The sequence below is a fragment of the Loxodonta africana genome, chromosome 26 (genome assembly GCF_030014295.1).
Source record: "Loxodonta africana isolate mLoxAfr1 chromosome 26, mLoxAfr1.hap2, whole genome shotgun sequence".
In the NCBI taxonomy this organism is placed as follows: Eukaryota; Metazoa; Chordata; class Mammalia; order Proboscidea; family Elephantidae; genus Loxodonta; species Loxodonta africana.
The window spans coordinates 38,527,748-38,540,321 of NC_087367.1; the positions used below are offsets into that span (position 1 = coordinate 38,527,748).

Genomic DNA, 12,574 nt, shown 5'->3' on the forward strand with positions numbered 1-12,574 from the left:
TCCACCTGTGGCTCCTTGAAAACCCCGTGGTGCAGTTCTACTCTGTCCTATACGGTTGCTACGAGTCAGAATTGACTCGATAGCAACGTTTTTTTTTTTTTTTTTAGTGAGTAAAAACTAGAATAATTAAAGGAGCCCTGGTGGCACAGTGGTTAAGTGCTCAGCTGCTAACAGAAAGGTTGGCGGTTTGAACCTATCAGTGGCTCCAGGAGAGGAAAGACTTAGTGATCTGCTCCTGTAAAGATTACAGGCTAGGAAATGCTATGGGGCCTTTCTACTCTGTCCTATAGGGTTGCTATGAGTTGGAATTGACTTGACGGTACGTAACGACAACAGAGAAAGACTAGATCGAGGTACTAGGCATCAATCATTGCCAACATCAAACAAAGAGAGACAAATAAACACGACGAACCTCCTCATGTAACAATCTATAAAGTGGTCTTGCCAAAACAAACAGAAGTCTCAGGTTGATCAATTCTTCAGAGTCTACCACCAATTTATGGAAAATATGGAAACCCTGGTGGCATAGTGGTTAAGTGCTACGGCTGCTAACCAAAGGGTCAGTAGTTCGAATCCGCCAGGCTCTCCTTGGAAACTCTGTGGGGCAGTTCTACTCTGTCCTATAGGGTCGCTATGAGCCGGAATCAACTCGACAGCACTGGGTTTGGTTTTTTGTTTTTTTTTATATAGAAGACAGGGATATCACAGGGATGCAATCAGTAAAACCCACACGATAGGAAACTCAAGACAAATAACCCAGTTTCTTCAATAAGTAAACTACACAGGAGCTGTTTTTTTGTTTTTAAACTATATGCATTTATTATTTGCTAAATATTTTTTATTAAAAAAAAAAAGATATTTGTTAGCATCCAACTAGACTGTGGACTATTTAAAGCCTATGACTAGGTCTCTTCATCTATGTATCTCAGTGCCTGGTACACTAACCTGCATATAGTAGGTAATAAAAAAAAAAAAAGTTAGGTACTAAGGAAAAAAAAGGAAATATTGTCTAAATAAATGGCTCAATGAATTAATGAGATGATCCAAACAGTATTGACTTAGTGATATTAAAAGCAGAAAATACTAGGAGTAACCAGAAGAGAAAAAAGGTAATAACTGGTAAACATCTGTCTTGCAAATTTTGCAGGCCCAATAGAAATTGAAAACAATGGCGATCTGTAACAGCAGAACTTCAGTTCTGCTCAATGGCTTAGTACTTTTTTCTTCCAATCTACTTTATCAAGAGTTTGACTTTGATGATTTTGATCTGATGTAGAGAAAAAACTCCCTTTTACTGATGAATCTTAAATTTCTAACTGTCTTTAAGATTGCTTATATAGGGTTGCTATGAGTTGGAATCAACTTGACAGCACTGGGTTTGGTTTTTTGGTTTTATCAAAAGAAATACCAAATGGTAACAAATGTCTACACCAATATTTCTTTTTTGTAAACCTAAGATTATAATCCTCAAATCCATCACAATAAAACCGGGTCTCAGATACTTTATATACAAAATAGTGGGTTAAATGAATACTTAATTTACACAGGGCACGTTAGAAACACACGTCACTTACACTCCCTTTCCTAATCAAAGCTCCCATAAAAGGTCTGGAGAGTTATAAGAGCCAAAACAGTCACCACAAAATAAATCAGTCCTGAAGAAACATTATTAACTTACCCAACACAACTCTAAAGTCCTCACCATCCAAGTGTAATACCCAGGTATTGGTGGTTTTTGATCTATTCTCCATATACTTCTTGAGGCTTTTCCCATTAATTTCCAGGGTGTATTCATAAGCAAAACCACTGACAGCATCTATGTTTATGGTTGCCTTCGTCTTTGCAGCTCCAACACAGAAGGTTTCTTTGCCCACTAATTTGAACATCCACTCTTTTCTTATCTCTTCCTAAGTAACAGAATATAAAAGTTGAAAACAAATGAAAGAAATTTTAAAATTTACTTTTAGAAATAAAATTAAAGTGACCAAATGGCACAGCTATTTATATGCAATTTTATTAATTAATGATATCAAGCTTTTAGAAAATAAAGACTTTTAAATTAAAATACTAGAAGTTATATTGTATGAATTCTGTAACTATTATTAGTTTGCTCTGTACTGCAGAATGATACAGGCCAAAAACAAGGATAAGGATCATAAGAGAAAAGCCCTGAATTCACATAAGAAGATGCTACATGAACAAAATCAGGCTTCTCTCTGTACCATACTTTATAAAGCAACATTTTTTCCTACCTTTCCATCTACATATACCACACGTTTGCCTGATGTGGTCCCATGTTCAAATTCAATCTTGTGGACTCCATCACTTAAAGCAACATCCCAAACGGCTACGAGATCTGTCATTTTTTCTAGGCTATAAGGAGGGCTAAGGGAATAAAACAAAGTAATTATAATGTGCCAAAACAGTAAAATAAAAATTAATTAATCCTTCCAAGGTAAAAAATCAAATTTTTAAATACCCCTAAAATTATAAAATATGTAAGTGATATCCAAGAAATCCTACTTACATTACCTGAACATATAACTATTTTACCCTCTTATTCACTCTTCCTTTAAGACACAAACTACTATCTACGCATACACAGTCCGATAATTCCAAACAAAGTCACCTTAATATTAATAGGATTAAGAATCTATCAGTTTATCCTTAACAGCATTCTAGGCTAGGCTACAGAATAGTGCCTAGAAAGGTCAGTAAAAATTCTCTACAGCCCCTCCTCCCCGATCCCATTTAAAAAGCTCAAGAGTTGACGTTTTTTCTTTTTCAGATCTCCAAAAAAAAAGAGCTGTCCAAACCTTCCATATTTAAGCTAATGACTAAGGGTTTGTTTTAACCAAAAAGATTGAGAAAAAGAGTAATCATGGAAAAAAAGTCCTCTTACAATAGTGGTAAAAATGATACAAAGGAGTGTTATGAAAAAGAGTAATTCTTGGCACTACCACAGGAAAGTTTGTAAAAAAAAAAAAAAGATTCTGGTTTGTCAAAAAATTCTGGCACAATTTTAACACGTATTTTTTATATTATTCTAAGACGCAGATTTTTAGCTTTGAGAGAGCTAACATTTATCACAGTGATAATTATCATAGCTAACAGGGTCGCTATGAGTCGGAACCTACTCGACGGCAGTGGGTTTTGGAATGGGTTGGGATTAAGTGCTTACTGTGTGCCTGTCACTGTTCTGAGCGGTTCACATATATTAACTTATGGAATCCTAACCATGAGACAGGTGCTATAATTACCCTGTGTTTTAGATGAGGAAACTGAGGCTCAGACAGGCTAAGGGCATGTAAATGTGGCAGAGATGGGATTTAAACCTAAGACGTGGGGCTCCATAGCCTGTTTTCCTGACCACACATCCTACTCTTCATTCACTCCAAGCTCCTCTACACATACATTCTAAACCAGAGGTGGTAAATGGATTTTATCATTTTGAAGTAGCTGCCAGAAACTTTGTGCTAAGGATTTAGAGACCTCATACCCAGGTCCTCTGGAAAGGATGACATGGTACTGTTGCGGCCACCTCCATGTCAAGTATTAAATGCTAGATCCTTTAATATTTGGTAATACTGGATAAATTAAACTACTACCCCGTTCCAAATCCTAGGAAAAACCGAACTAAGACTTATGTAATTTTAAAACATGTGTCCCACTCAGAATACCCTGGATAAAGCATTCTTCTGAATGGTGATAACAATCTTGAAAGTTTCAAAGGCTAGTGTTATTGCAATGCAAGACATTTACCTTTCATCATCTTCAAAGATAGGACTGTCATCTCCAGATGCCATGGTTGGCAAAACAGCCTTTAATCCAATTAGCAGCCAGGAAGAAAAAAGCAGAATTGCAGCAAAGAAAGATTGAGAGCAAGAAAGATGACATCTACAAAGGGTTTTTCTAACTTCACAATTCAGCTCTTAAATTGCATGCAGTTTCTGATGAAACATCTTTTACATACAATAGAGTTACAATACCTAGTTTTTAGTGAAAAAGCCAAATCATTTTTTTTCTGGATATGGATTTATAATTTTTTTAAAGTACCTAGAGTTTATTTCAAGTACTACAGCACACTGGAGCTGGATGAGACCTGTGAGCTCATCTGCATTCCAGCCTTCTTAAATTGAGGCACAAGTAGCCCCAAGGGCATGAGGCAATGGGTCAGGGAATATGTACAATTCCGGGATAAACATGATGTATCTTCTGTGAGCGTCAATGTTATATGGTAGTAATCAATTTAAAATGCAATCTTCATATTAAATTTTAGAAGGCTATATGGTGGTGGAATATAATTTTAATTTTTCTTTTTTGATAACTTCAAAGCTGTTTTGCTTTTGACATGTTTGATAAGCACAGCCCAGCTCAACCCAGTTAATTCTACTAGTGCCAATAAGGAATCCACAAGTTATAAGGCTTGTTCAGGGTCACTAGCAGGGCCCAGGCCAGAACTGGAAGCTCAGCACTCATGTTCAATTAACTAAACAGTAACTGGGCTGCAATGCTAAGTAAGTTTTACTAATATCAGAACAATGTACATACTCACATGCATAGGAAACCCTCCACATTTCAAGAATTGGGATTAGCAGTTATAATCCTACAAATCTACAATAAACCCAATAGTCAACTATTTTTTGCTCCCCACATCTGCCCTAGTCCAGCCCTCTCCTTAATAAGCACCTTCACCCTACAGATGACCAAGGATGTGCTCTCCTTGTTAAAAATGGTAGATTGCCAAATTGCTTTGGCTGGAAATAGCCAGCAGCCATAAACTGATAAAAAGATGTTAAAGAGAAATGCAAAGAAAGACTAAGAGTTTCAGAGAGAAAACTAGGTAAGGATTCAAAACACTTTATACCTAAAATAAATCCCTCTTTTTTTTTTTTTTTTTTAAATCACAGCAGTACAAATTTGCGGATTTCTCTAGTCTTAAGAAGCCATACAATATCTCCTATGAACGTGGAGGGTATTCTGTAACCATAAAAACAGAATACATAGCAATACAGTAAGCAAGCAGCATAATATAAACCTTGATAAGACATCCTTTGAAAATCAAAGTGGATCCAATGATGTCATTCAAATTTTGCTCTACAACTATTAGAGACTCTAGAAAGTTCAGTAATGCAGCATTCAAACATAAAACAATTATAAGGAACTTTAAATATTACTAAATCACACTAAAACAAGGTATGGTACCATCTTAATTATAATACCTTTCATATAACAAAAAAAACCAAACCTACTACTGTCGAGTAGATTCTGACTCATAGCAATCCTATAGGACAAAGTAGAATTGCCCCATAGAGTTTCCAAGGACAAGTTGGTGGATGTGAACTGCTGACCTTTTGGTCAGCAGTTAAGCTCTTAACCACTGTGCCACCAGGGCTCCAGCTTGCATACGGAGGTATAAATTAATGGATTTTGTTTACCTGTGTTTCATTGACTTTGCAAAGGCATTTGGCTTGTGAAGCATAACAAATTTTGGATAAATCTGGAAGAATGGGAATTCCAGAATACTTAATTGTGCTCATGAGGAACCTGTACTTAGATCAAGAGGGAGTCATTTGAACAGAACGAGGGGATACTGTGCGGTTTAAAGTCAAGAAAGGTGTGCATCAGGTTATATCCTTTCACCATACTTATTCCATCTGTATGCTGGGCAAATAACTGGAGAAGCTGGACTATATGAAGAAGAACATGGCATCAGGATTGGAGGAAGGCTCATTAACAACCTGCGATATGCAGATGACACAGCCCTGCTTGTTGAAAGTGAAGAGGATTTGAAGCACTTACTGACGAAGATCAAACAATATAGCCTTCAGTATGGATGAGACCTCAACATAAAGAAAACAAAAATCCTCACAACTGGACCATAAACAACATCATGATAAACAGAGAAAAGACTGAAGTTTAAAGGATTTCATTTTACTTAGATCTACAATCAATGCCCACGGAAGCAGCCGTCAAGAAATCAAATGACCCATTGCATTGGGCAAATCTCTTGCAAAAGAGCTCTTTAAAGTGTTAAAAAGCAATGATGTCACTTTAAGGACTAAGGTGCACCTAACCCAAGCCATGGTGTTTTCAATTGCCTCATATGCATGTGGAAGCTGGACAATGAATAAGGAAGACCGCAGAAGAACTGAAGCCTCTGAATTGTGGGTTTGGTGAAGAATATTGAATATATCACGGACTGCCAAGAGAACGATGTCTTGGAAGAAGCACAACCAGAATACTCATGAGAAGCAAGGATGGCCAGACTTGTCTCACGTATTTTGGACATGTTATCAGGAGGGACCAGTCCCTGGAGAAGGACATCATGCTTGGTAAAGTAGAGGGTCAGCAAAAAAGAGAAAGACCCTCAACAAGATGGATTGACACAGTGGCTCCAAAATGGGCTCAAGCATAATGATTATGAGAACAGCACAGGACCAGGCAGTGTTTCTTTTTGTTGTACATAAGGTCACTATGAGTCAGAACGGACTCGACGGCACCTAACAACAGCAACAATAGAGGTATACAAGATAATGCAACAATCACATTGAAACGGAAGATCAGGATCACATTTTTTTTAAGCTTTCTCTAACCTATCAATGTTCATTCACACATTCAACAATTAATTATGGAGTATCAAAAAAATAACAATTTTTTTATTCTCCAATAATTGATAGTGTACATCGTAGTTTGGAAAGAGCTATATAAAATGCTTAAAGTGATTATCTGGCAAATTTGAAGCAATCCAATTCTCGGTGTACATTAAAATCGATGTTTCACAAATCAATATGAAATTATATTACCCAGGACTTCCGGCCAACATGGCACCATAAACAGAAGCACCACGCCATCCCTCCAAAGCAAAGACCCGAAATGCTAAGTAAAACAGAGACAAACGTCATTCCTGGAATCCAAAATGTCAGACAAAGAGATAAAGAACTCAGCTAAACACTGAATGGAATAAGAAACTGACAGAGGACTGAGAGTGAGGAGAGACTCTTGCCAAGGTTCTTCATCAGCTAATGCACCACGGATTCATCATCTTGGACTCCTGTCAGAGACTGGCTGACAGGAAGCACGGGAAAGCAACTTCAGGGGCTCCCAGCAGGAGACAGATCACCTGGTAGCCAGCGATACACACTTTCCCACCCCCCATCGTCTTCCTGATGCTCTACCTCTGAGCTTCCGGGCTGGCTGCAGTGGCTCGGTTGGCCAGGAAGTGCAGTGTCCATACCGTTTGGATTCATACCACTCACATCGCAGATCAGCAGACAGGGAGTATGGGAAACCAGCTTCACAACATTCCCAGCAGGAGACAGAGCACCTGGTAATGAGCAATACAGGCTTTCCTAACACACCCTTCTTCCCCTCCCTCTTTGGCCTCCTCTGCTTCCTGCCAGCGGCACTCTCTTGGCCAGGAGGCAACTACTTCTGCCCCAGACCACTTGGATTCACCCCATCCACACTGGTGGGGTTCCTGAGCTGGTATAGCTTCTTTCCATCTCTTTTGGTTTCTTCCGTGCCTCCCACCACCTCCCCCTCCTTTCTTTCGAACACCTGGATCCGTGTGCCATCTTGGCGTCTTCTTGAAAGGCTGTGAAGTCCTGCTAGACTAGGGATCCACTCCCCCCACCTGTGACACCACGCTGGCAGGATGATCCCCGGGGCTTTTTTTTTGCTTGATTTGTTTCGTTTTGTTGTGCTTTGTTCTGTTTTGTTTGCTTTCTTTCTCTTTTCCCACTTGGGAGATGCTTCTAGCTGGGTTGCACTGCACAGCCTCGGAGCCACTCCACCAATCTGTGAAGCCACATGGATGGGATCCCTGGGGCATGTCTTTTCTTTTTTTCTTTCTTTCTTTTTATTTTTTCCTTCTCTCTTTTGCACTTTCTTTCTTCATTTCTCAGTTCTCACCTGTCTATACTTACCTTCTTTTCCAGTCTCCTAAATACCTGGTTCTGTGTGACATCCATATCCCCTCTAGCCAGGCTATACTGGGCAACCTGGGTGACTTTCCCAGTCTTCGCGGCCACACTGGTGGGACCTCTGGTGGTTTTTCATTTCTACTTTTTTTTTTCTATTCCAAATTTTGATCTAGTATTTTTCTTTTCCCCTTTTTCTTTTTTTCCTTTTTGCTTCCTCCATTTTTTGGGTTCTCATCTCTCCACTCCAATGGCAAGCTCCCTTTGTAATATTTTGGGGGGGGGAGGTGTGGTTTTTTTTTTTCCTTTGTTTTTGGCTCCTATTTCTCTCTCTTCTTTCCTATACCCATACTAGCTCCATACATCACAACCTCGCCCCTCTTTCCTGCCTACCTGCACTGTGCACTGAACATCACACCTTTGAGCAGCACAGGCATAGCCTACCAGAAATTGCCTGGCACCGATTCCTGGTCTGCCCTGTCGGCCCTAGTACATGCCACAAACAACTCATCCCAGCCCCTCCCTTTCAGCTGGACCTGCCATGCTGCACCATAGCTGAGTTACTGACCCTGTCCATTGGACAACAAGGTGAAAAGTATCGTGACTACAGACAAGCAAACAACAAAGAACACACAGCCCGCCTGCTCAGACATAACAAAATAAAACAAAAAACCAGGATGACACAAACCTACAATCAAGAAATGAAGAAGATAACTACGAATGTCCCAATGACAGCAGACAATATCAAAACACATAAAAAGACAGGAGAGGATGGTTCTAGCAGGCATCCAAAATAAAACACCAGATTACTTTCCAGTAGAAGAAAAGGCACTAGAACTACCTGACAGGGAATTCAAATCTCAAATATTCACAGCTATCCAAGAGTTGAAGCAAAAAGAAGATGAAAAGAGGAAAAAAATAGACAAGTTAAAGGAAAATGCAGACAAATTCATGGAAAATACAGACCAAAAAATGGAAGAATTTATGAAAATAATACAGGAACAAAATACCAAAATAAATTCACAACGAGAAATCATACCAAAAAAAACAATTAGAAATCCAAAAGATAAACAACAAGACTTCAGAAACAGGCAGTGTCATAGAAGAGCTGAGGAATAGGTCTGCAATGATGGAAGACGGGATCAGTGAAACTGAAAACAAATACTTGGATACAACTCTGATGAAAAATCAGAAAAAAGAACAAAGAAAAATGAGGAAACTCTGAGGATTATGTGGGATACAATCAAAAGCAAAAATCTGCAAGTGATCAGAGTTCCAGAATGTGGAGAGAAAGTGGAAAACAAAGAAAGAATCATTGAAGAATTGCTTACAGAAAACTTCCCTAATATCATGAATGATGAAAAGCTGACCATCCGAGAAGCTCAACGAACCCCATACAGTATAGCCTCCAAAAGAAAAACACCAATGTTTATCATAATCACACTCCCAAAAACCAAAGACAAAAAGTCACATACGAAGGAGAAACAATAAGACTAAACTCTGATTATTCGGCAGAAACCATGCAGACAAGAAGGCAATGGGATAATATATACAAAACCTTGAAAGAAAAACATTGCCAACCATGAATAATATACCTTGCAAAGCCTTCGTTCAAATATGATGGTGAAATTCGGACACTTCCAGATACGCAGAAATTAAGGGAATATGTAAAAACAAAACCAAACCTCAGGAATTATTAAAGGGAGTCCTTCAATCTGAGAACGAACAACATCAGACCACAGCCTGAATTTCTACTCAAGATTGTACCAGCCAGATACCAATGTAGGAAATGAGCTCTCAAGGACTATCCAAAACCAAACGAATTGCAACACGGAACCAGAGAGGTTAATCTGTAAATGACAACAATGTTAGAACAATAAAAGAGGGAATAAATGGTGTAGGTATAGAACTTTCTAATGGAGAGGAAGGCAAGAGTGATATCAAGTAATAATACACTGGTTCAAACCTAGGAAGATAAGGGTAAATTTCAATGTAACCACAAAGAAAGTTCAAAAACCTACTCAACAAAATAAAGAAGAAAAACATAGAGGTCTCAATAACAACAAAATTTACAAAAACAAAAGAAATGAAAAAGAAATCCACACACACACAAAAAAAGGAACTGAACACAGGAGAGTAAGAGGAACAAAGAAAACATTAGCACTACAAAAAAGGCACGACCAAATGACAGCAATAAGCTCACACCTATCAATAATTACACTGAATGTAAATGGCCTAAATGCACCCATAAAGAGACAAAGAATGACAGAATGGATTAAAAAAAAAAAGATCCATCAATATATTGTCTACAAGAGACACACCTTAGAAACAAAGAAGCAAACCTTTTTAAAAATCAAAGGATGGAAAAAATATATCAAGCAAATAACTACCAAAAAAGAGCAGAAGTGGCTATACCCATCTCAGACAAAACAGACTTCAAAACAAAATTCACCATAAAAGACAAAGAAGGGCATTATGTAATGATTAAAGGGACAATCCATCATGAAGACTTCACAATGATAAACATCTATGCAACCAATGACAGTGCTCCAAAATATATAAAACAAACTCTAACACCGCTGAAAATAGAAATAAACAGTTCCACAATAATAGTAGGAGACTTCGACACACCCCTTTCAGTCAAAGCCAGAACATCTAGAAAGAAACCCTCAACAAAGATACAGAAGAGCTAAAGAGCACAAACAGCCAACTTGACCTCATAGACATATATAGGACACTCCACCCAACAGCTGTAAAGTACACATTCTTTTCCAGCACACATGGAACATTCTCCAGAATAGACCACATCTTAGGCCACAGAGCAACCCTCAACAAAATCCAAAACACTGAGATAATACAATGTATCTTCTCTGACCACAATGCCATCAAAGTAGAAATTAACAACAGGAAGAATGCGGAAAAAAATCAATTACATTGAAACTGAATAACACTCTGCCGAAATCAGAGGTGGAATAAAAAAATTCCTAGAATCAAAAAAGAATGAAAACGCATCATACCAAAACCTTTGGGACACAGCAAAAGGAGTACTCGGAGGTCAATTTATAGCAATAGATGCACACATCAAAAAAGAAGAAAGGGACAAAATCAAAACATTAGTTACACAACTTGAACAAATAGAAAGAGAACAGCAAAAGAAGCCCACAGCCACAAGAAGAAAGGAAATAATAAAGATCAGAGCAGAAATAAATGAAATAGAGAATAGAAAAACAAAAGAATGAATCAACAAAACCAAAAGTTGGCTCTTTGAAAGGTTCAAAATATTGACAAATCATTGGCCAAACTGACAAAAAACGTGAGAGAATGCACATAACTCAAATAAGAAATGAAATGAGGGACTTTACAACAGACCCAACTTAAATAAGAAGGATCATAAGAGAGTACTCTGATAAACTATACTCCAACAAATTTGAAAACGTAGAGGAAATGAACAAATTTCTAGAAACACACTACCTATCCAAACTAACACAAAATGATTTTGAAAATCTGAACAGACTCATAACAAGACAAGAGATTGAAAAGGTAAAAAAAAAAAAAAAAACTCCCAGCAAACAAAAACCCTGGCCCAGATGGCTTTACTGGAGAATTCTCCCAAACATTCAGAGAAAAGCTTACACCAGCACTACTGAAACTATTTCAGAACATAGAAAAGGAAGCGACACTTCCGAATTCATTCTATGAAGCCAGCAGAACCCTGATACCAAAACCAGGCAAAAAAAAACCACAAAAAAAGAAAATTACAGACCAGTATCTCTCATGAATATAGATGCAAAAATCTTCAACAAAATTCTAGCCAATAGAATTCAGCAGCATATCAAAAAAATAATACACCACAAACAAGCAGGATTCATACCGGGTATGCAAGGATGGTTCAACATTAGAAAACCAATCAATGTAATCTACCACATAAATAAAAGGAAAGAAAAGGATCACATGATCATCTTAATCAATGCAGAAAAGGCTTTCGACAAAGTTCAACACCCATTCCTGAGAATAATTCTCAATAAAATAGGTATAGAAGGAAAATTTCTCAACATAAAAAAAGGGCATCTATGCAAAACCAACAGCCGATATCATTCTTAACAGAGAGAGGCTGAAAGCATCCCCCTTGAGAACAGGAACAAGACAAGGATGCCCTTTATCACTACTCCTATTTAACATTGTGTTGGAAGTCCTAGATAGAGCAATAAGGCAAGAAACAGAAATAAAGGGCATCCGAGCTGGTAATGAAGAAGTTAAACTGTCCCCGGGTCTTCTATACTATATATAGAAAACCCAAAAGACTCCGTGAGAAAACTACTGGAACTAATAGAAAGATTCAGCAGGGTACCATGATACAAGACAAACACACAAAACTCAGTTGGATTCCTATACACCAATATGATGAAAAGGAAATCAGAAAAACAATACCATTTAAAATAGCCCCTAAAAAAAATAGAATACTTGGGAGTAAATCTAATCAGACATCTAAAAGACCTATACAAAGAAAACTACAAAACACTACTGCAAGAAACCAAAAGAGATTTACATAAATGGAAATACATATCATTCTCATGAATAGGTAGACTCAACATTGTGAAAATGACAATTCTACCCAAAGCGACTTACAAATGCAATACCGATCCAAAAACCAA

The 12,574-nt window shown here is 37.8% G+C and overlaps 1 protein-coding gene across 9 annotated transcripts in view; it reads right to left on the minus strand.

Moving 5' to 3' along the window:
• Window positions 1-12,574, minus strand: part of FAIM (Fas apoptotic inhibitory molecule) — a 136,479-nt gene that overhangs the window by 117,373 nt on the left and 6,532 nt on the right. For 2 of the 9 annotated variants that reach the window (XM_064277258.1, XM_064277252.1), the window contains 2 exons: window positions 2,253-2,385; window positions 1,679-1,907 (listed from right to left, as the gene is read on the minus strand). In XM_064277258.1, the coding sequence (XP_064133328.1) occupies window positions 1,679-1,907; window positions 2,253-2,363 (340 nt within the window). In that variant the 5' untranslated portion in view covers window positions 2,364-2,385. Of the gene's footprint in view, window positions 1-1,678; window positions 1,908-2,252; window positions 2,386-3,762; window positions 3,960-7,178; window positions 8,953-12,574 lie in introns of those variants that run through there. The other 7 variants (XM_064277257.1, XM_064277255.1, XM_064277256.1 and 4 more) reach the window with 7 other exon arrangements.